The 19,301-nt window shown below is 40.7% G+C and overlaps 1 protein-coding gene across 6 annotated transcripts in view; it reads left to right on the forward strand.

Annotated features, from left to right (window-relative positions):
* IFT140 (intraflagellar transport 140) overlaps positions 1 to 19,301 on the forward strand; it is an 84,376-nt gene that overhangs the window by 2,872 nt on the left and 62,203 nt on the right. For all 6 annotated transcript variants that reach the window (XM_030482827.2, XM_030482831.2, XM_030482830.1 and 3 more), the window contains exons 2-9: positions 2,562 to 2,737; positions 4,004 to 4,225; positions 8,638 to 8,759; positions 9,361 to 9,503; positions 13,492 to 13,667; positions 14,781 to 14,872; positions 16,114 to 16,220; positions 16,995 to 17,140. In XM_030482827.2, the coding sequence (XP_030338687.1) occupies positions 2,591 to 2,737; positions 4,004 to 4,225; positions 8,638 to 8,759; positions 9,361 to 9,503; positions 13,492 to 13,667; positions 14,781 to 14,872; positions 16,114 to 16,220; positions 16,995 to 17,140 (1,155 nt within the window). In that variant the 5' untranslated portion in view covers positions 2,562 to 2,590. The remainder of the gene's footprint in view (positions 1 to 2,561; positions 2,738 to 4,003; positions 4,226 to 8,637; positions 8,760 to 9,360; positions 9,504 to 13,491; positions 13,668 to 14,780; positions 14,873 to 16,113; positions 16,221 to 16,994; positions 17,141 to 19,301) is intronic.

The following is a 19,301-nucleotide window of genomic DNA, read 5'->3' on the forward strand; positions in this document are numbered from 1 at the left end:
CGGGCGGGACCCGCGTGTTTACGGCCTCGGAGCTGCTGCGGCTGTGGCGAGTTCTCGGAGCTCGTCGTCCTTCCGTGCGGTGGCGACCGCAGCTCGGCCGGGGACACCGCGGGGTTTGTGCCGTGGCGCGGGCCTGACCCCGCCCCGTCCCTGCTGCATCTCCCTGCGAGCGCGCTCAGGATTCAGGCAGGCTTTTACTATTTACTCTTCCTGTCTGGCTAGTTAGAGAAAGCGCTATTTAGTAGTTAGGCATCGTTTTGTAGCGTAACTCGGGTTTGTATTTGATTTTTTTGCTGGGGCTAGCTATTTTAGAATTTAAAAAGCATTTATTATGGGTAGGGATTATAAGAAAAAATATGTTTTTGCATAGGAAGCTGTCAAGTCTTATCAGGAAAACCACCCAGTGTTGGTGGTGTATGACCTGTGAGCTGATTGATAAACCCTGAAATAAGGCTTGATTTCCCCAAAGGATCTGATATCCCAAGCACAGGCCACATTAGTATGATGTATGGTGTATGATGTCTGGACTAGAACTCGTGTCTGGCCAGTTAAGAATAGGGGCAGAGAACGACCTTGAACCTTTCTTCACTTTTCCCTGTGGACAGACATTAACATCATCTCTAATGTTTGCCTGTATGAACCTCATGAAGTTCAACAAGGCCAAGTGCAAGGTCCTGCACTTGGGTCAGGGCAATCACCTAGGTCAGGGCAATGACCAGTATTGGTACAGATGGGGGATGAATGGATTGAGAGCAGCCCTGTGCAGAAGGAATAGGGATACTGCTGTGTGAAAAGCTGAATGTGAGCTCGTAGTGTGCGCTCACAGCCCAGAAAGCCAAGGGTATCCTACCCCTCTGCTCACCCTGATGAGACTCACCAGGGGTAAGTGTTCATCCAGCTTTGGGGTCCCCAGTGCAAGAAAGATAGGGACCTGTTGGAGCAGGTCCAGAGGGTGCTGTGAAGATTTCCCAAGGGCTGGAGCAGGTCCAGAGGGTGCTGTGAAGATGTCCCAGGGGCTGGAGCAGCTCTGCTGTGGAGACAGGCTGAGAGAGCTGGGCTTGTTCAGCCTGGAGAAGAGAAGGCTCCAGGGAGACCTTAGAGCAGCTCCCAGTGCCTAAAGGGGCTACAAGAAAGCTGGAGAGGGGCTTTGGACAAGGGCCTGTAGGGACAGGACAAGGGGGAATGGCTTTAACCTGCCAGAGGGGAGACTGAGATGAGATCTTAGGCAGAAGTTCTTCCGTGTGGGGGTGGTGAGACACTGGCACAGGTTGCCCAGAGAAGCTGTGGCTGCCCCATCCCTGGCAGTGTTCAAGGCCAGGCTGGACACAGGGGCTTGGAGCAACTTGCTCTAGTGGAAGGTGTCCCTGCCCGTGGCAGGGGGTTGGGTCTGGATGAGCTTTAAGGTCCCTTCCAACCCAAAACCACAGCTTCTCTGGGCAACCTGTGTCAGCGCCTCACCACCCTCACAGGGAAGAACTTCTTCCTAAGGTCTATTTTAAAATGTTCCCCACCTTTCTAACCAGTCTAATCAAAGGCGCTGAATCAGATTTCATTTTTTTTTTTTTATTTTGGGAAGACAGACTTCTTAAAGCAAAATATTTACTTTAAGCAGCACATTTGAAGGAAAGAGACTTTAAAACAAGAGTCTGTTTGTGTCCATTTTACATCCCACTTCGGGTTCCAGCTGGTGACAGCCAAATGGAACTGCTGTGCATATGTGTGCCTGCAGGTCTGGCTGCGCAGAAGAAAAAGTCTCTTCCCCTGAAATGTGAAGGGAGTCTTTTAAACCTTTCATAGGGTTTTTTGTGTTTTTTCACTGCGTCTTGGCATTATTTGCTAATAACTGGAGGTGGTTTTCTCAAGCTGTTTTGCTATTGAAACCAAGCCACTGAGATCACACAACACAAATCCCAAAGACCATCTCCATGTGTAAGCGTTAAAGGTTACTAGTGACTGTCTCCGTTTTTGACACACAACTCTGACAAGAGCATTGCTTTCAGGTTTTCCTTAGAATGTCAGCACTTATTGAGTACTTTAATTCAAATGTAAGTAACAGTTCAAATGTAGGTAACAGACAGTATGAGTTAAACTAATCTTGTGAAATTTCAGCAGTACAAGCTCCAAGGTGGTGGCAGCTGTTAAAACTTACTTTGAAAGCCCAGATATGAGACTATGAGACTTTACAACATAAAATTGCTCTGCCTGTACATTAATCTACACCTTTGGATATGAAGTATTGGAAGTAGCTTTCTAGTAAATTCTGAGTTGTTTCAGAGTCCTCTGAAATAAGCCAGCACAAGCCACTGGTGAGAGGTTGGTGCCATCCTATGTGCACTATGAACCTACAGGCTACAAGGCTCAGTGTTCCCCCGTGTTTTTAAAACTACCACTATAACCTTTTTCATGTGTGTCATGCGTATTAACATGATGATGCTGCAGCTTTATTTTTTCCCCATTTTTAAGTATACTTATTATATGTACTATATATATTACATATAGCTATAATATAGCATAACTATATATGTTATATAGTTAAGTATGTGTGTGTTTTCCTTGTACAGGCTTGCAGCCTGTGACAGCCTCTGTTGTCATGGCTGTGTACGTGGATCACCGAATAGAAGCTCCAGATTCAGTTGCGTCCCCTTCTCACATAGTGTGGCACCCCCTGCACCCACTCCTGGCAGTGGCTTCAATCAGCACAGCATCTGGGGGCTGTGTGGATATCTACCTGGAGCAGGTGAATCAGCAGCAGCTTTGCTTTTGAGCTTGATATCATTTTGCTGGTTTGAAACTTCATGTTTTTAATCTATTTATTTCCAGCCTTACTTGTGCTCTTTGGATCCTTCTTTCTGGATTTTACTTACTACTCCATGCTATATAGGACATGTCAGATTAATCAGCTACTGGTTAAATGTATTTTGTTAAAAAGTCTTCATAAATTGATCCTTCTATTGAAATTTAATTTTTACAGACTTTAAGTCTTGTTTGTGATGGTTACCAATTTGCTTTCTACTTCTCATAGTATGAGAATTTCAGGCTTACAGGTAAAATGTTCACATGCTCTGTTTTGTTTGTTTGTTTGTTTTAATTTATTTTAAAGAGAAAACCTTTGAATAAAATGTACTAAGAAATTAAAAAAGAAAATCATTCTTCCACCTGAAGACTGAGCTGATGTGCTAGACTCAGCTTGTTCCATTTGAGTAGGTTGTTTCCTAGTTTGATTTCTGCCTATAGGCAGATATTTCATTTGCATACTCTAAACTTTACACAAGAGGCTTGTGTAGGATTTTGGCTTGCATAATTTTCAGGAAAAAAGTACTATTTAGGGAACTGGCACTACAAGCTCTCCAGCAGCAGATGTACTGGATATGTTTCAGTCTGTTAATGGGGAGTAGCCTATAAAATGTACACTTTTCAAAGGGTACTATGAAAAATTATCATCCAAATTTTACAAATGGAAAAATAAATACACGGAGAGGTTAAATGATTTGCCTGAAATTTTATTGCAGACTATGCACAAAGGAGAGTCTACTTTTAAGAGCTGCTTAAGCATTAGATTATTCTGTCCTCTGTGAAGTGCTTTATTCTTCTTCAAAAGTTTGTTTGTTTGTTTGTTTGTTTGTTTTTTCCTTGAAATGTGCTCAAAGCCTCTTACCAATCATATAGGAGTAAAAGCTTGATACTCAGTGAGAGCTGCTCATGTGTGCTGCAAGGGAAGAACAGCCTGGAAAAGCAGAGGGAGGCCATTACTAAACACTGCTGTGTTTTCATTAACGGTTTTCAAGTAGATGTACTACATGTTGTAGCACATTTTTACACATGTGGAATAGCTGTAAAGAGAATTTGTGTAGCCACCTCATATCTCTTTCAGAAAGCTCTATTACATGACAGTCCTTTATCACAAAAAAAAATCTTGTTGACTGGGAAGTGAATCTGAAGGTTTAGCTGGACCCTCGTACAGAGTTTCCATTGCACTGAGCTTGCACTTTATTTCCATTTGCAGGGAGAATATGTGTCTGATGCACATGTTGAGAGAAGCTTTCAGGTCACATCACTTTCCTGGCATCCTTCCAGACCCATTCTTGCAGCAGGGTGGGAGACAGGAGAAGTTGTGATACTTAACAAACAAGACAAGGAGCACCACGCTGTGCCACCGCATCATAACGCCACCATCACAGTCCTGAACTGGAGCACAAATGGTACCCGCCTTGTGTCTGGTGACGGGGTGAGTGGTTGAAATGCCAAATGTGTGTTTGATGTGGAACACAGTGTTGCAAACCCTGGGATGGGAAGGGATTATGGAATGGATTGTTATGGGAAGGTATAGTTGTGGCGGAGATAGATTTCCTCACTTCAGGTACGAATAAAACTTGTCAGGGAGTAAAATAAAATCCCAGTGTTTTAACTTTTTCTACAGTACTCATTGCTGTTTTATCCATTAATGTTTAAATTAACGCATACCTAATCTCAGTATATGCTGAGCAGTAGATTAGGGTTTAGGCTACTTAATGGATGGCGTAACTGAGGCCTTATTTATATGGAGATAACATATTAATGTAGCCACAGCTTACATTAACCCTATATTTATAAACAAACTTTTTTTCAGATTAATTTGTTTGGTGTAAGATCACAGTAATGAGGTCATCTTAAAACAGATACAGCTGTTCTTACAGGCAAATTTAACATTTTATAGACTCATCCTAACTGCTCCTCTGATGAGAGTATTAATGTAGAATAAGCTGTGGTTTTAAAGAAGTACCTTAACATGACAAAACAAAGCCAATGCATGTGTTGGCATGAATGGTCTTCAGTTTCATGTAGTTTCAATTGCTGTAGTTGGAAAGACTAAACTCAACAGATGCAAGAGCAGCACAGCTGAACCCAGAAAGGTGCAGTATTGCAAAATAGCTGTGTTACCCTGAAACAGTGAAACACACAGCTGAGCACAGCTCAAGGTACTCTGGTGTCCCTGGTCCTTAAAAACCTGCAGCAGTGTGCGTAGTGGCCAGCTTGAGCTAATCAGGCTTGTTCAGAGCCAGGCATGTGAAGCTGAGCATACAGCTGGTTCAGCAGCCCATGGCTGGCTCCACAATGATCCCTCTGCCCAGTGCTGCACTGGGTGGGCCCTCTCATCCCTTGTGTGGCACACTCAGTGTCGTACCATGGCCTGGTCTGCAGCTATGTTCTATTTCCTGTGGCTTTTCCAATAGCTTTTAAGTTTAGTTTTAGATGTTTCCCATGAAGGTTTATATTCAGGAAACTTCCATTAGGTGAGTACTGCCGGAATCATATCCTGCTCATGTTAGAGGAAGAGCCTTAGAAAGAAGATAAATATTTGGACCCTGATTTGGTTTCTGTTTGATCTTCACTGGGACTTCATAACTGTGAGTGCTCAGCTGAGAACATTCAGTCATCATAAATCCTGAGTTCCAAGAAAATTATTTGAAAATAACTTCTTACAGTTGGAATAGGAATAGTGAAAATCAGAAGCTCTTGATTTGTGTTCTATGTAACAAATAACATAGATGACTTCCAGGTTTCAATCACACAAAAGAATCCTAAGGATCTGGGTGCTTTCTGTAATGAAAGCCTATTTATAAGGCAAATAGCCTTATAGCAAGAAGCTAAAGCTTTGGCTTTTTAAGAATGACTGGGAAGATACAGGATAGAATCACAGAATATAGAAAGTTGGAATGGACCCATATAGGTGGTGAGGTCAATGTCCTTTGTCCTTTTGAAAAAATACCATTTGAAAACAGACCAGTTCAGCATCTTTTCTATAACCAGTCACACAGAGAAGAGATAGTGAACTTTTTTATTTCCAATGTCAAATGCTTTAAACTCAGAATTGAGTTTGCAACTAGGCTAATCTGGATACAGGATGGGACATCTAGAATGAAATGGAAGGAAGGTCACAGAATTGTAGAATCATGGAATGGTTTGGATTAGAAGGGACCTTCAAAACCCATCTAGTCCAATCCGCCTGCAATGAGCAGGGACATCTGCATCTAGATCAGGCTGCCCAGAACCACATCTAGCCTGACCTTGAATGTCTTCAAGGATAGTGCATCCACGACCTCTCTGGGCAACCTGTGCCAGTGTTTTACCACCCTCATTGTAAAAACTTTCTTCCTCACATTCAGCCTGAATCTCCCCTCTTTTCGTTTAAAACCATCAGCCATCATCTTATCACAACAGGCCCTGCTAAAAAGTCTCTCCCCATTTTTCTTATGGGCCTCTTTTAAGAACTGCAAGGTTAAAAGACCCAACTCTATCAGCGCGTCCTCAGAGGAGAGGTGCTCCATCCCTCTGATCATTTTGTGGCCCTTCTCTGGACCCTCTCAAACAGGTCCATGTCTTTCCTATACTGAGGACTCTAGAGCTGGATGCAGTACTCCAGGAGGGGGCTCACCGTGGCAGAGCAGAGGGGCAGAATCACCTCCCTTGACCTGCTGGCCACGCTCCTTTGGATGCAGCCCAAGATACGAGACATGGCTGGGCATGGCTGCTGAGCCGCAGCTCTGTGCCCCCACCTGCAGTGGCTGTGTGTGCTCTATGAGAGGCTCTCATAGCCAAGCCCCAGCAGACACCCCCGGGGGACAGATGGAATAGACGATGGCCCCATTTACCAGAGCTGTCTTGGTAGCTCTGTCGGAGCTAGGCGCTTGTCCTCGTTCCAGCACGGATCTGGGACATGCTCCCATCTCTATTCCCACCATGCTGCTGCAGGGCTTTACCCTCCTGCAGTGGCCTCTTTCCAGGCACCCAAGCACACCCCAGGCCCTGGCCAGCCTCTATGTGTGAGGGAGCTTGCAAGCCCCCAGCGTGCCCTGGCAGAGTGCTGCCGTAGAGGGCTGGAGGAGGAATGGGAGAGGTATAGAGCTACAGGGGTGCAGAGTGGCACAGGAAGTGCAGAGATACGGAACAGGCAAGTGAGGACAGGAATTAATACAGAGGAGGCAGGCGGGTGACAGCAGCTTTATAAAGCTGCAGGCTTTTCCTCCAGCTTATAAATGGTGCAGGTGTTCTTAGCTGGGGTTCCTGGAATTTGGTGACATTTAAAGCTGAGGGAAAAGTGAGAGGAGGAGCCAACAGGACATGAACTTTCAGAGCCCCTAACCACCTTTCCCAGGGCTCTGTAGTCCTGCTTAATGTTTTCCAGGCTACTGCTGTCTATATCACTAGCACACACATGGACCACTAGAAGTGGGTAATAGTGAGTAGGAATTACTAGACCAGGCAGCCACTCAGCAACATCCCTGATCTGAGCCCCTGGTAGGCAACATGCCTCCCTTGCGATTGGGTCAGGCCAACAGATGGGTGCCTCTGTGCCTTTCAAAGTAGAGTCACCTACTACTATGACCTGCTGCTTTTTTCTGGATGCACATTCTTTAAATTGTAAGAAACAGCATTGCACTTAATAAACAGTTTTGAGTGGTATTATCATCTCACTGCTGAAAAGAAGTTAGAACTTTGATTCTTAGGAAAAAAAGAAGGAAATGTTACCTTGGAAGGCCTCAGCTGCACCTCGTGTAGCTTCTAGTTAGGATGGCGAAGAGTGTACCGCTGCTACTAGTCCTTCACTTCTAGGACTATCCTGAAAACAATAGAAAAGAAAAAAGAACAAATTATAATACCTCTTTATTGTTACCTATTTTAATGAAACAAAATGAGATTGAACTTGATGGTGCAAATTGTTACTGCTTTTTTCATGAAATGCTTGCACAGAGGGCCTCCAAATGCAATTTGGTTCCCTAAGCACTAACATAATAACGAGATAAATAATTATCTTAAAGTTGCAGCTGTGAGGCTGTAGCATAAATCCATGTTGGGATGGTTCCTGTGAATGTCATGCTGAACTGTCTTTTTACTTCTCTGCCTTCTCCATTCTCTCCAGTCACCAGGGGTTTGGTGCTCACTCTGAGCTGGCAGTGCAAAATGAGTGCTCAGAACACGTGCCAGGCTCTGAGCGCCAGCTTCTATTGCCTGCTGTTGAGTCAGTTAGCTAACCAGTCTCCCTTTCTTTGGCATCTATGATTTTTCTGGTTGCTAAGTTCTGTTTCTAAAAATGAATTCTTGTTGTACTTTAATGTCTACTCTGAAAGAATTGGAAGCTCCAGATATTCTGAAATTCTTCCCTTCGGTTATCTGCATCCTATGAGTGCACATGTGTATGGTCATACACCCATGCTCATCTCAATCAGTATTATATGCACTTACTCAGGGGTGCAAATCTTATGCTTTACTACCCTTTGTCTCAATATATTTTCTTTTAGCAATCAGATTACTCGCAAAGAAAAAGTGGAAGGAGAGTTACCTAAACAAATATTTGCATATGCTGCTTGCAGAGGAAAACCAAGGCTGTTTCATTTAATTGCTCTGGCAGTGTCACTTTACTAAGAATGGATGTGAGCAACAAGCTTTTTTGGATAACTTGATTTTAAATAAGCAAATAATATAATGTTAAAGATATTTTTGTGGCTTAGTTGTAAGTGGGAGTAATTGTATGCGTCAACTAAATGAAAGGAAAGGTGTAACGTGTCAATAAAATGTTGGGATTTATGTGCACTGAGTAGCTGGAATGTGGATTCTCATTTGTTTGCAAAGTGTAATGAATTAACCGTTGTCTTTTTCTAGCACGGCATCTTGGTTCTCTGGAGAATGGACCAGCGAGGCAGAGTGCATGGCCCTGCCCTGCTGAAGCAGGAGTATGGAAAATCTCTGTGTCACTATGTCTTCCGACCACCCCCTCCAGGCGAGTAAGTCAGACAAACCTTTGTATAAATATCTATATAGCAAGTCCTTCTCCTGACTGTCGTTTATTTTCAGGTTCTTCTCCTACTCTTGTAGTTAGCTATTTGCGTCATGTGTGCAGCAACAGATACTCCTTTTGTCCATGCCTTTCTCTCTGTTGTCTTTCCTTCCTTTAGTTCTTCTAGTTAAAACTGTCGCTGATCATGAAAAGCAGAAAGCACATTGAAAACACAATTATCCGTAAAATCTTTGGCAAGAATAATTAAATTAAAAGTCAGTTTTTAAATAATATTATTTATTTCCTCTCCATGCAAGAAATAGGAAACAGCTCAGTAAAAAAAAATATTTTTTCTTGTCTGCGCTACTTCTGTTTCACAACTCTGTAAAAATAATGATGCTTGTGGAAAAAAAAGGTGAAACAATGCAAATGAAAATTAGTGTTAAAGTTTTGCTTTGTATCTTTTGAGTTTTTTCCTTTTTCCAGTCAGTGTATGAAACATCTTTATTCTCTCTTTACAATATGTTTTATTAACTACTCATTCGTTCTTTGAGATGGGAAGTACTCTGTCATGTAAGGAAATGGAAATCGAGTATCTCTGTTTGCAGAGACTTCGTACAGCTGGCAAAAGCAGCTGTGAATGGTGATGAGAAGGCCTTGGATATGTTTAACTGGAGAAAAGCTGGAGCAGGAGCACCTCTGAAAATGGGACTCCAGGAAGGACTCTCCTTCTTTATTGCCTTGACAGATGGTAAGAGCAAAACCACTTCTCCAGTTTGCTGGAAATTTGTTCCCTTAATGCTTCAAAATAGCCCAGTGTACAACAGTCCTGTTTCCATATATTCAAGACCTAGAATATATCTACATATCCATCATATCCATATATCTGTATATCCAACAGAATATTCACAGGAGTTGAAGAATATTTGGATTAAAATCTTAGCATCCTCAGGGTGAGTCCTCTCCAAAAGGACACCATAGGTATTGGATTACTCATGTTCCTGAAGAAAAGTGAGCTCTGAGTGTAAATAAAATTAGAGGTTGTCAGCATTTTGTGCAAAGCTTCAAAATAATGCATGTGTTGTGTTTTTTTCTAGAAATAGGCAAGTGCTGCTAGAACATACCTTTGAAAAGAAATTATTACTTTTCTGTTTCACTTTTTTCTCATGCCTTGAAATGATACTTCAGTCTAAGGGAGCAAAATAATCCGAGTATCTGTTTTGTTAGCTTTCTTCCTAATACTTTTTCTTCCCTGGCATTTGTCTTGTCCTCTCCCTTTTACTGTTCAGGTTACTTGTTTGCTCTGAGCTCATTTTCATCCTACCCCAGTTGTTCTTATTATGCCTTCTCTTTCTCTAACCTGCCAACTCTTTGGACCCAAACCAGAATGTGTGTGACAAGTATTGTAATGAGTTTGTTTGTGGTAGATGATTAGAGTATGTAAGCCTCTCGATTCAAGGTTAATTGCTCTAAAAAACCTTTAAGTTATGCTATTTCTGCAGCTCAGTTACAGTTTGATTCGGTGTTCGCATTATCAAGAATGAGACCTATCATTTACACCCGGATAGCTTTTGAATGATGGCAAGAGTGGGGTTGTCCAGGTTTGCCGGACATTGGGCTGTACTTCATTGGATTCGTGAGTTACAAGCCTGTTTACTAAATATTAACCATTTAAATGAAAAAGCGTGCAAAGAGAGAATCTTTGCGTGCTGTGCGCGTTACTCCGTCACTTTGACTGCAGCAGCCGTTGTGGTGGCACACAGCTCCATCTAGGGCCAGGCTCTGCATCCTGCAAGGGGCTGTCCTTCACGCCCTGGTTCTTGGGCCTCCTATACAAACTTTTCAAAGTTCAGTCAGATGACACTGACCTTCTTTGGAGCAGCCTCACTGCCGAGGGTGATTTGGGCATACGTATTTTGGACGCAGTTCTGAATCTGGTTAATTATCTGTCATAACTCCAGGATCATTTAGTGTTTTTGTAGGGTTTAAAGGTGACTTGTAAATTCCCTCCAAGGTATGGATTCTCAGCTCAAACTTGTTTAATAAAAGTGAAAAAAAAAATAAAATCTTGTTGCATGCTTTTAAAATCTCAAAAGAGATTTGACTGCTGTCAATAAAGCATCTTTTAAAGCAAAACTAAATAATGAAGCTCCTCAAAAAAGCCCAAAGCAAAATGAAAACCCTAAGTTACAAGTATTTATTGTTTTGATATGCTTTGGTGCTTCCAAAACACTGATCGTTGCAGTAAAACAATAGTTGCAGTTCAGGTAATGTGTTGCATGAGATGCTTTTCTGAAGAGAGGATCCCTGAACTGATAACAATTTTGGAGGTTGTTCTGCAACACTTTCTATGAGCATAAAGAATCATCTTCATTACTGAGCACTTGAGATGATTGGTACAGGTTTTGGGACATAACCAGAATAGTGGAAATCATCCTGATATTTTTACTGAATGCACCCTTGTTTTTTGAAAACAAACAAGGTTTTAGGTCATGAGTAGTAATTTTCTTTGGTCCCCTTTTTATTTCCTAAACAGCATATACTTTTTGCTGCTTTTTGTCTTCTGAATCTCAGAGTTATTTGCGCTACTTAATTAGCTCAGATTTGTTAACTTTTGAGGTTAGCCTCTTGTGTGATAGAGTGTGAAAACTTTCTTAAAGGTACTCAGAAAGCTATAACCTTCTCCCTACCTGCCGAAGTATCTTCAAAATAGTGGTTAGCGTTATCTGTGCGACTCCTGATACTTTGTGTGGTAAAATCCAAGTACAGAAGGTTAATTTGACTTATGAAACAATTTCAGATGGCAAATAAAATCATGGGACTGTCTGCTTCCTGTAAAAGATCCCATAAAACTGAAGTTCAGTAGATAATCAGTTACTGCAGAGTATTACTACAATAAACAGATAGCTGTGCATTAGAAAATGAAAGACTATTCCAACAATCCCCAGTATCAATAGACGCTGGGGGATTAAAGGATTGAGAGCAGTCCTGTGGAGAAGAAATTGAGTGTACTGGATGAGAAGGTCCCATGACCCGACTTCAGTGAGCGCTTGAGCCCAGAACCCCGCTGTGTGCTGGGGTGCATCCCCAGAGCGTGAGCAGCAGGTCGAGGGAAGGGATTCTCCCCCTCTGCTGCGCTCTGGGGAGACCCCCCCTGCAGTCCTGCGTCCAGCTCTGGGGCAACAACACAAGAGGGACGTGGAGCTGTTGGAGCGAGTCCAGAGGAGGCCACGGAAATGCTGCGAGGGCTGGAGCAGCTCTGCTCTGGAGACAGGCTGAGAGAGCTGGGCTTGTTCAGCCTGGGGAAGAGAAGGCTCCTTAAGGGGAGACCTTAGAGCAGCTCCCAGTGCCTGAAGGGGCTACAAGAAAGCTGGAGAGGGGCTTTGGACAAGGGCCTGTAAGGACAGGACAAGGGGGAATGGCTTTAACCTGCCAGAGGGGAGACTGAGATGAGCTCTTAGGCAGAAGTTCTTCCCTGTGAGGGTGGTGAGGTGCTGGCACAGGTTGCCCAGAGAAGCTGAGGCTGCCCCATCCCTGGCAGTGTTCAAGGCCAGGTTGGACACAGGGGCTTCGAGCAACCTGGTCTAGTGGAAGGTGTCCCTGCCCATGGCAGGGGGTTGGAACTGGATGAGCTTTAAGGTCCCTTCCAGCCCAAACCATCGACAAGAGAGAAGTTACACGTTCAGTGTTTTATTTCAGGGAGAAAATGAAGCAGTGTGGGAAGAGGTGGGAGAGGAGTTTAAAATTCTTTATTTAAATATTTGGAATGTGGAGGATGCTAATATATTGTAAGAGTTTTGGAAATGAAAACATTCTTTTTATTAGATACATCATATTGCCTCTTGGGTACAACATTTTAGCATGGATCCTTAATGTTCATTCTTAAGCATTTGTGTTTTCTACTTCAGCTTTTTTTGGGAAAATATTGTTTCATTTCATAAGGTTTTTTGATTTGCAGTGGCTTAAAATATTATATTTATGTAATATGAAATATTACATTTATGTAATACCATGATTTGCTAAGAAATTATGTGTGTGTGGCATGAGATCTGTCAGATTTCTATAACTTAATTTGTTTGGGTGGTTTCTGTAACACCATTTGTAAACTCTGTACTAATTCAAGGGTTTTTTCACTGGGTAGATCTGTGAATGATTTACACAGTATTACAATTTAAGAAAAGCTTAATGGCTTTTAAAATGTTGATATGTGCTGTAGTTGCCAAGTCACACAGTACTGTTGTCAGTGCTCTTAGAATGACACTATTCCATTTGCTTGTGAAATTAATGTAGGAGAGATGTATTTAGTATATATGGCATAGTGTTGGAGTATTTCTAAGCAATTAAGACCTCCATATGCACAGTTTTCCATAATCTAGATTCTGCTGTAAATTGTACCAATTCTTAGCTGACATTCCTCTTTCACAGATTATTATTAATACTGAAGATTTTAGAAGCCATTATTCATGCACATGTATGCAGAAAGTTTACTTGTAGTTTAAAATTATTTAAGTGACTCCCCTCTGGATTTCCTAGACAGGGAAAAAGTGAATAAGTTTTGGATTATTGCTCTGGTGAACCATAGTAGTCTGTATCCTGAGACAAACTAGAAGACAAAAGAATGGCAGTTATTTCTACTTTTTCAGCACTTGAGGAATATTTTAAGGTAGGAAGCAGCAACTTTGATTTTTGTAGCTAAAAACTGCTGACTAAAAGCTATACCTTGTTTACATGTACTGCAGGTTCTGTGCATTATGTGAATGAGAAAGGAAAGACAAGGCATGTATTGTCCACAGACAGTCTGGTCCAAAAGCTTCTGTTCATGGAGGAAAGAGATGTTTTAGTAGTGATAACAGAGAACCTGCAGTTGTCCTTGCATGCAGTTACTCCTGAGGGAGAGGCAGAAGAGCTCATGAAGGTAAGAGACTACAGGGAAAAGTTGCAAGGTTTAACTTTTGTAAGTATTTGTTAGGGTTTTTTGATTATCACTTTTTCTTTAAAAATGACTCAACTCCCACTTTTATGTCTTGGATGATACCGTGAGGAGCAAATACATCCTCATTTAAAAGTGGAAGAGAGTGATGTGTTATTGAACTTGGAAAGATGGTTTTCATCTTGTCTTCCTGTTTTTTCTTGGTTTCTTTTGTTTTGACCCAATGTTAATCCTTTTGCACTTCATTCACTTTGTCTAAGTGAATTAGAGAAGAATTTAAAATTCCAGTATAATCAAATATTTGTTAAATTTTGATAAATAGTGGATAATCTGTGTCCTTGGTTTTATTAGCATCAGTTGCTCAGAGCTGTTTTGTCTTTTAGCTCAGTAGAAGCAGCACTTTCTCTTGATACTGTCTTTGCAAATCTGGAAGATGGTTTAGTTCTCACGTTATTGAAGGGTTCTTCACAGTTTGCAAAGGCGAGGAGGCTTTTAAATAGTTGCAAAACCTGCAAGTCACAGAATCACAGATTATAGTGTAGTGACCCAAAAATTATTATATAGGGACAAAAGCCAAACTGACCTCATCCAGAACTTGTGATCACCTTGGCTCAAATAAAACACTGTACTGTTGGAGAATACTGCTTAGGGGGTGGCACCCAAGCCTTCACCTTCCTAAGACTTTTTTTCTTTTCATCTCAGGTGGAGAAGACTGGGCACTTGTGTATTGCAGGAGTGTCCACTTCTTATTAATCATTACTTATTTTTGACTAGAAATAAGATTTGGTACTTAATATTTTAAAGCAATCTTTATCGAGTTCTAAGAGAAGATGTAGTACAAGAGAAAAAACCCTGCTCCTTACCTACTTCATTAACCCACTACGAGATTTCTTTTATTAAATTTATACATCATATACTTTATGCATGTAGTGGTGATCACTGCCTGAGAGGAACTGTTGGTCTATCTGAACTAACAGACAGCTCTAGTTATTCTTATATTTTAAGGTTTTAGCCAAGCTAGGTAATTCAGATGCTTACTGTCTTTCAGTGTGTTCCTCCTACCTTCTATAAATTTATTTATTTGCTTATGGTTGACAGGTGAAGTTGAGTGGGAAGATAGGTCATTCTGCAGACATCATTTTGATAGACCACAGTCTTGTTGTTACAGCACTAGGCGAGACATTCATTAGGTAAGAATCCTGTTTTAAAGCTGTTCTGGCTGCCCATGAGAACTGCCAGATAAAAGGTTTGTGGTCTGCAATGTACTGAGTACTTTTATTGAACTGCTTTTTGGTTTTGTTTTTTTTTGGTTTTTTGTTTGGTTTGTTTTTTTACCAGTAATAAAAAACTCCCAATATTTTCTAATTTTGTTTCTCAAAATAAATAAATGAAATGAAAAATCTGTGTCCTTGCAGACAAAAACTAATTCTATCTATCTTTCTCTCTAGTTATTTTGTCAGGCAGTACTACCCAAATCTATTTCTTTCTCGAGTGCTGTTACTGATTTCTTCTGAAAATACGCCCATTTGGCTTCTTGCATGAAAAAGATAATGACTTTGCTGTTCTTCCCATTGTTTTTGACAACTTTGCTGTTCTTCCCACTGCTACTGCCTGATTCTTAGAATAGTCACAGCATCAGCAACAGGAAAAAAAGTGCTTGCTTTTCAGAATGTGTATCTGTTGCTGTAATATAAGACAAGAATTTCAGTTACTTCTATCCCTAATGATTTAAACTAGGTAGGTTACTTTCCCATGCTGCTATGTTACCATGTTCTGTAGATTTATTTTTTTTTTCATCTTAAAAAAAACCCAAACAAACCCCTAAATCTTTTTCTTCCAAGTCTTTACTAAGACTTGTTCTACCTGTTTCCTCTAACTTTTGTTGGGGGGTGGAGGTGTTCCATTACATCAGTAGTTCATTTTCTTGAGTCTCTATCAGCTACTATCAGACAAAATCGTCTGTTAATTTTGTGAGAATGTGGTAAAGACCAAGTATCAAGAAGGAGTATGTTTGATGACAATGTTCAGTGCTAGAAAATAAACCTGTAGTCTAAAGGATTAATGGTTAATCAAGGAATATTCTTAAAATAGAGGAGGAAGCATAAGTAGGGAGGAAGAAAACTGGAACTAGACTTCACTTCTTTTCTATTATATTTTTCTTAAAGCTTGGTTTGCTTCTGACTCCTTTCTTCATAGGAAAATATCACAAAACATGCTGCAAGTTAAAAAGTCAAAGGGAAAGGTAGGAGATGATTGTTAAGAAATTCACATTCCAGAGGCAGCTGTTGGCAATTTAATTTTAAAGATTGAATGATCCGGGCATTATGGAAATAGCAAATTAATGCCATGTACAGCATCCTATTATTGACTGTGTTTACCAAGACACCTGTAAGGAAAAGGATTGTTAACACTCTTGTTTTGTATACCTTAGGTTCTGGGATTTGGACCGAGATGAGAACTATGTGCTCTCTCCAGATGTGCAATTTGGCTTTGAGGGGGGAGAATGCATTAACTGTGTTTCTTACTGCAGTGCTAAAGGTGAGAAATAATGAGTCAGCTGTGATCTCTGGATCCTAAACCTCGTCTTCAGTGCCCTGCATTCAATTCAGTATGTTTGTCTTCTTACTGAGGGTTTCGGTAGCAGCATGTGATGTAGAAGTGTTTCAGTTCAGATCAGGAGTGTGCTTTTGAAGATACAATGAGATCATTCAATACTCAGTGTCTCAGTGCGGAGTTATCTCCTGGCACAGAAGCTGGATTCCCTGTGATGGCACTGAACTGGTCCAAGTACTCCTGGAGTCCACCTAATGCACTCCAGTATGTTATAGGCATTCAGGCTAGAAGCTCACACTAAAGCTAATGCAAAGCAGAACTCACCAAACACGTATGGCATGGACGTCAGGTCTTTAAAACTGATGTTTTCTACAGAGCTACTCCTGTGCATCACCTTGTTTGCCAGTGTAGGCATAGCTCGTGTCTGCTAGAATGGTTTTCAATGGTGACTTGTCATGGTGACTACAAAACCAGCTATTCAAAAATAAATCATTAAAATGAAATCATTGTCTGATACATTTAAAAGATAACTTCAGTTGGTAGCTTAGAAAATGGACCTTGCCTTGTGAAACTTCTCCTATTGTGTTTCCAGTTTGGGACCAGGATGCTGGTTTGCAGTAAGGCAAAGAAATGGATGCTGCTAGAAAAAGGCTTCTCAGTACCTTAGAACCAGAGCTAGGCTGCCTGCTGCTTCATATAATGTGGGTTTGTTTTCAGAAGTTTAATGTATGAAATGCCTAAAATGTTTGTGAATCACAGGTCTCTTGGCAGCTGGTACTAACAAAGGGAGAATAGCTATGTGGAGGAAAGCTGCAGGGTCTGATCAGAGTACACGGGCTATGGAGGGCAAGAAGTGGAAGCTCCAGGCACCTACAGAACTTGAAGGAAGTGTCACTCAGATAAAGGTAAGACAGGAAGGTGTCTTCTTCACAAACATTAAATGAATAGTTCATCTTTGTGCAATAGATGAGTATGATCACTGTCATGCAAATGTGTGCACCAGCAGAGGCTGGTCCTCCTTCAAAAGAAGGAGGAAAAACCTGTTAGAGTCAGTATCTTTGAAAATCGAAACAATCAGATATATTACCTGTTTGTAGCTGTTCTGTTACAGGCAGGGTTGAAATGCTTAGCGTGATAACACACTGAAATGCAAGTACATCTCTCTCTTTGGGAGAGTTATCAGTCATGGCATCCTTAAATCCAAACATCTCTCCATTATATGTCTTAATGACAAACTCTTTGGATTCAGCACCCTGAAATGTTTTTCTGGAAAAGACAGATTATCAGAAATGTCAAATTTACAGAAATTTATTAAAATAGAAAGCAAGGAAATCAGAATAAATGTATGATTTTGTTTGTAGATAATTTTCTCCTTTTTAGTCACTTTCTCAACATAAAATTTGCTCTTACTGGTAGTTGCAAAAATAAAAAGATGTATTTATAACCAAATGTATTTTGATGGGAAGATGCACCTTCTGAAAGGGAATGCTGTATTAGTACACACAAAATGATGTTTTCAGCTGCTTTTTTCTCAGAAAATGTGTCTCTACTAGATAATTTTTCAGGTGTGACAGACTAGATGTGAATGATAAGTTTAAAACATTTCTTTTAAAACATTTCTTCTGCTTTTTATAATATTTGTAATGCTGAAGGTTATGCCAATAGATAGTACTATAATATTTATTTTTAACCCATTCTCTGTTAAGTGTCAGGGTGCAGCATTTTAATTTATTTGAAATATTTACCTTTGTCACAGTCAGCTTAAATGCTGACATTCTATAGTTATTAGGATCTTGATACATGCAAAAGAGAAATGCTGAGCATTAGAATTGTAAATTTCAATAGTTTTACACTAAGAAATAGTTAACTTTTTTGACCACCACCTTTTTGCTAAAAGGCAAAAGTTGTTCTTTTAGGTTCTGCAGCATTTTTTGGTTGGTTTGTTTGTTATACACTATTACTAAGGGTTTGGGGTTTTATTTTAGAGATTTTGTTCTAACTTAGATTATTCTGTTGCTTTGCTTAATATGTGAGAACAATACCTGTTATTTTTCAGAAGGTGCTTTTCAAGAGAAAGTAATTTTATGTTTTCTTTTATTCTGTATTCACATAAAAATGGAAAGTATTTAATAAGCAATGGCATTTGCTTGTCCTGGGTTGGCATATACTGAGTACCAAAAGGTCCAGGATATAGGAAATAGAGTGTGCCATTAGTATAGCATACATCTGCTAATATGTTGGGGGAAGGGAAGAGATATAGGTGTTCATGTCAGTTTGAGCATTCAAGCATTTTCCAGATCACAGGATATGGAGCAGTGTCCAGAAATAGCACCTTGTTCCCAGTGTTTGTTAGCATAAACAAAAGCATTGCCAAACAGTTGTCAACAATCACTGTGCTTTTCTCTCCTGTTACGAAGCTGTCCTCAATTATGGAAACTCTAGATTATTTTTTATTGTAATCCCTGCATTCAAAAAAAATATTTTGTAAAAGATTTTCAAAACTTTATAAACTGGGGAGGTTTAGTCTGGAGAAGAGAAGGCTCAGGGGGCACCTTATCACTCTCTACAACTACCTGAAAGGAGGATGGAGCAAGGAGGTGTCTGATTTCTTCTCCCAAGTAGCAAGCGATAGGATGAGAGGAAATGGCCTCAAGCTGCACCAGAGGAGGCTTAGACTGGATATTGAGAAAAATTTCTTCCCCGAAAGGGTTGTCAGGCATTGGAACAGGCTGCCCAGGGCAGTGGCGGAGTCACCATCCCTGGAGGTATTTAAAAAACGTGTAGATGAGGCTCTTAGTGACATGGTTTAGTGGTGGCCTTGACAGTGCTGGGTTAACAGTTGGACTTGATAATCTTAAGGGCCTTTCCCAACCTAAACAATTCTATAGCTCTTTAACCTTCATAGAACTCACTGAAGGAGTTAGCTGGAACATGGACATTCTTCCAGGAGAAGGGGAGAAGTGTACTTTTGGACCCCTTTATTTATGCGTGTGATTTAGCAGGCTTTGCTAGGTAGGGAGCTTGAATTGACTGAAAGGAATATAGAAATCAAAAAGAAACTATGCA

The sequence above is a fragment of the Strigops habroptila genome, chromosome 4 (genome assembly GCF_004027225.2).
Source record: "Strigops habroptila isolate Jane chromosome 4, bStrHab1.2.pri, whole genome shotgun sequence".
Classification (NCBI taxonomy): Eukaryota; Metazoa; Chordata; class Aves; order Psittaciformes; family Psittacidae; genus Strigops; species Strigops habroptila.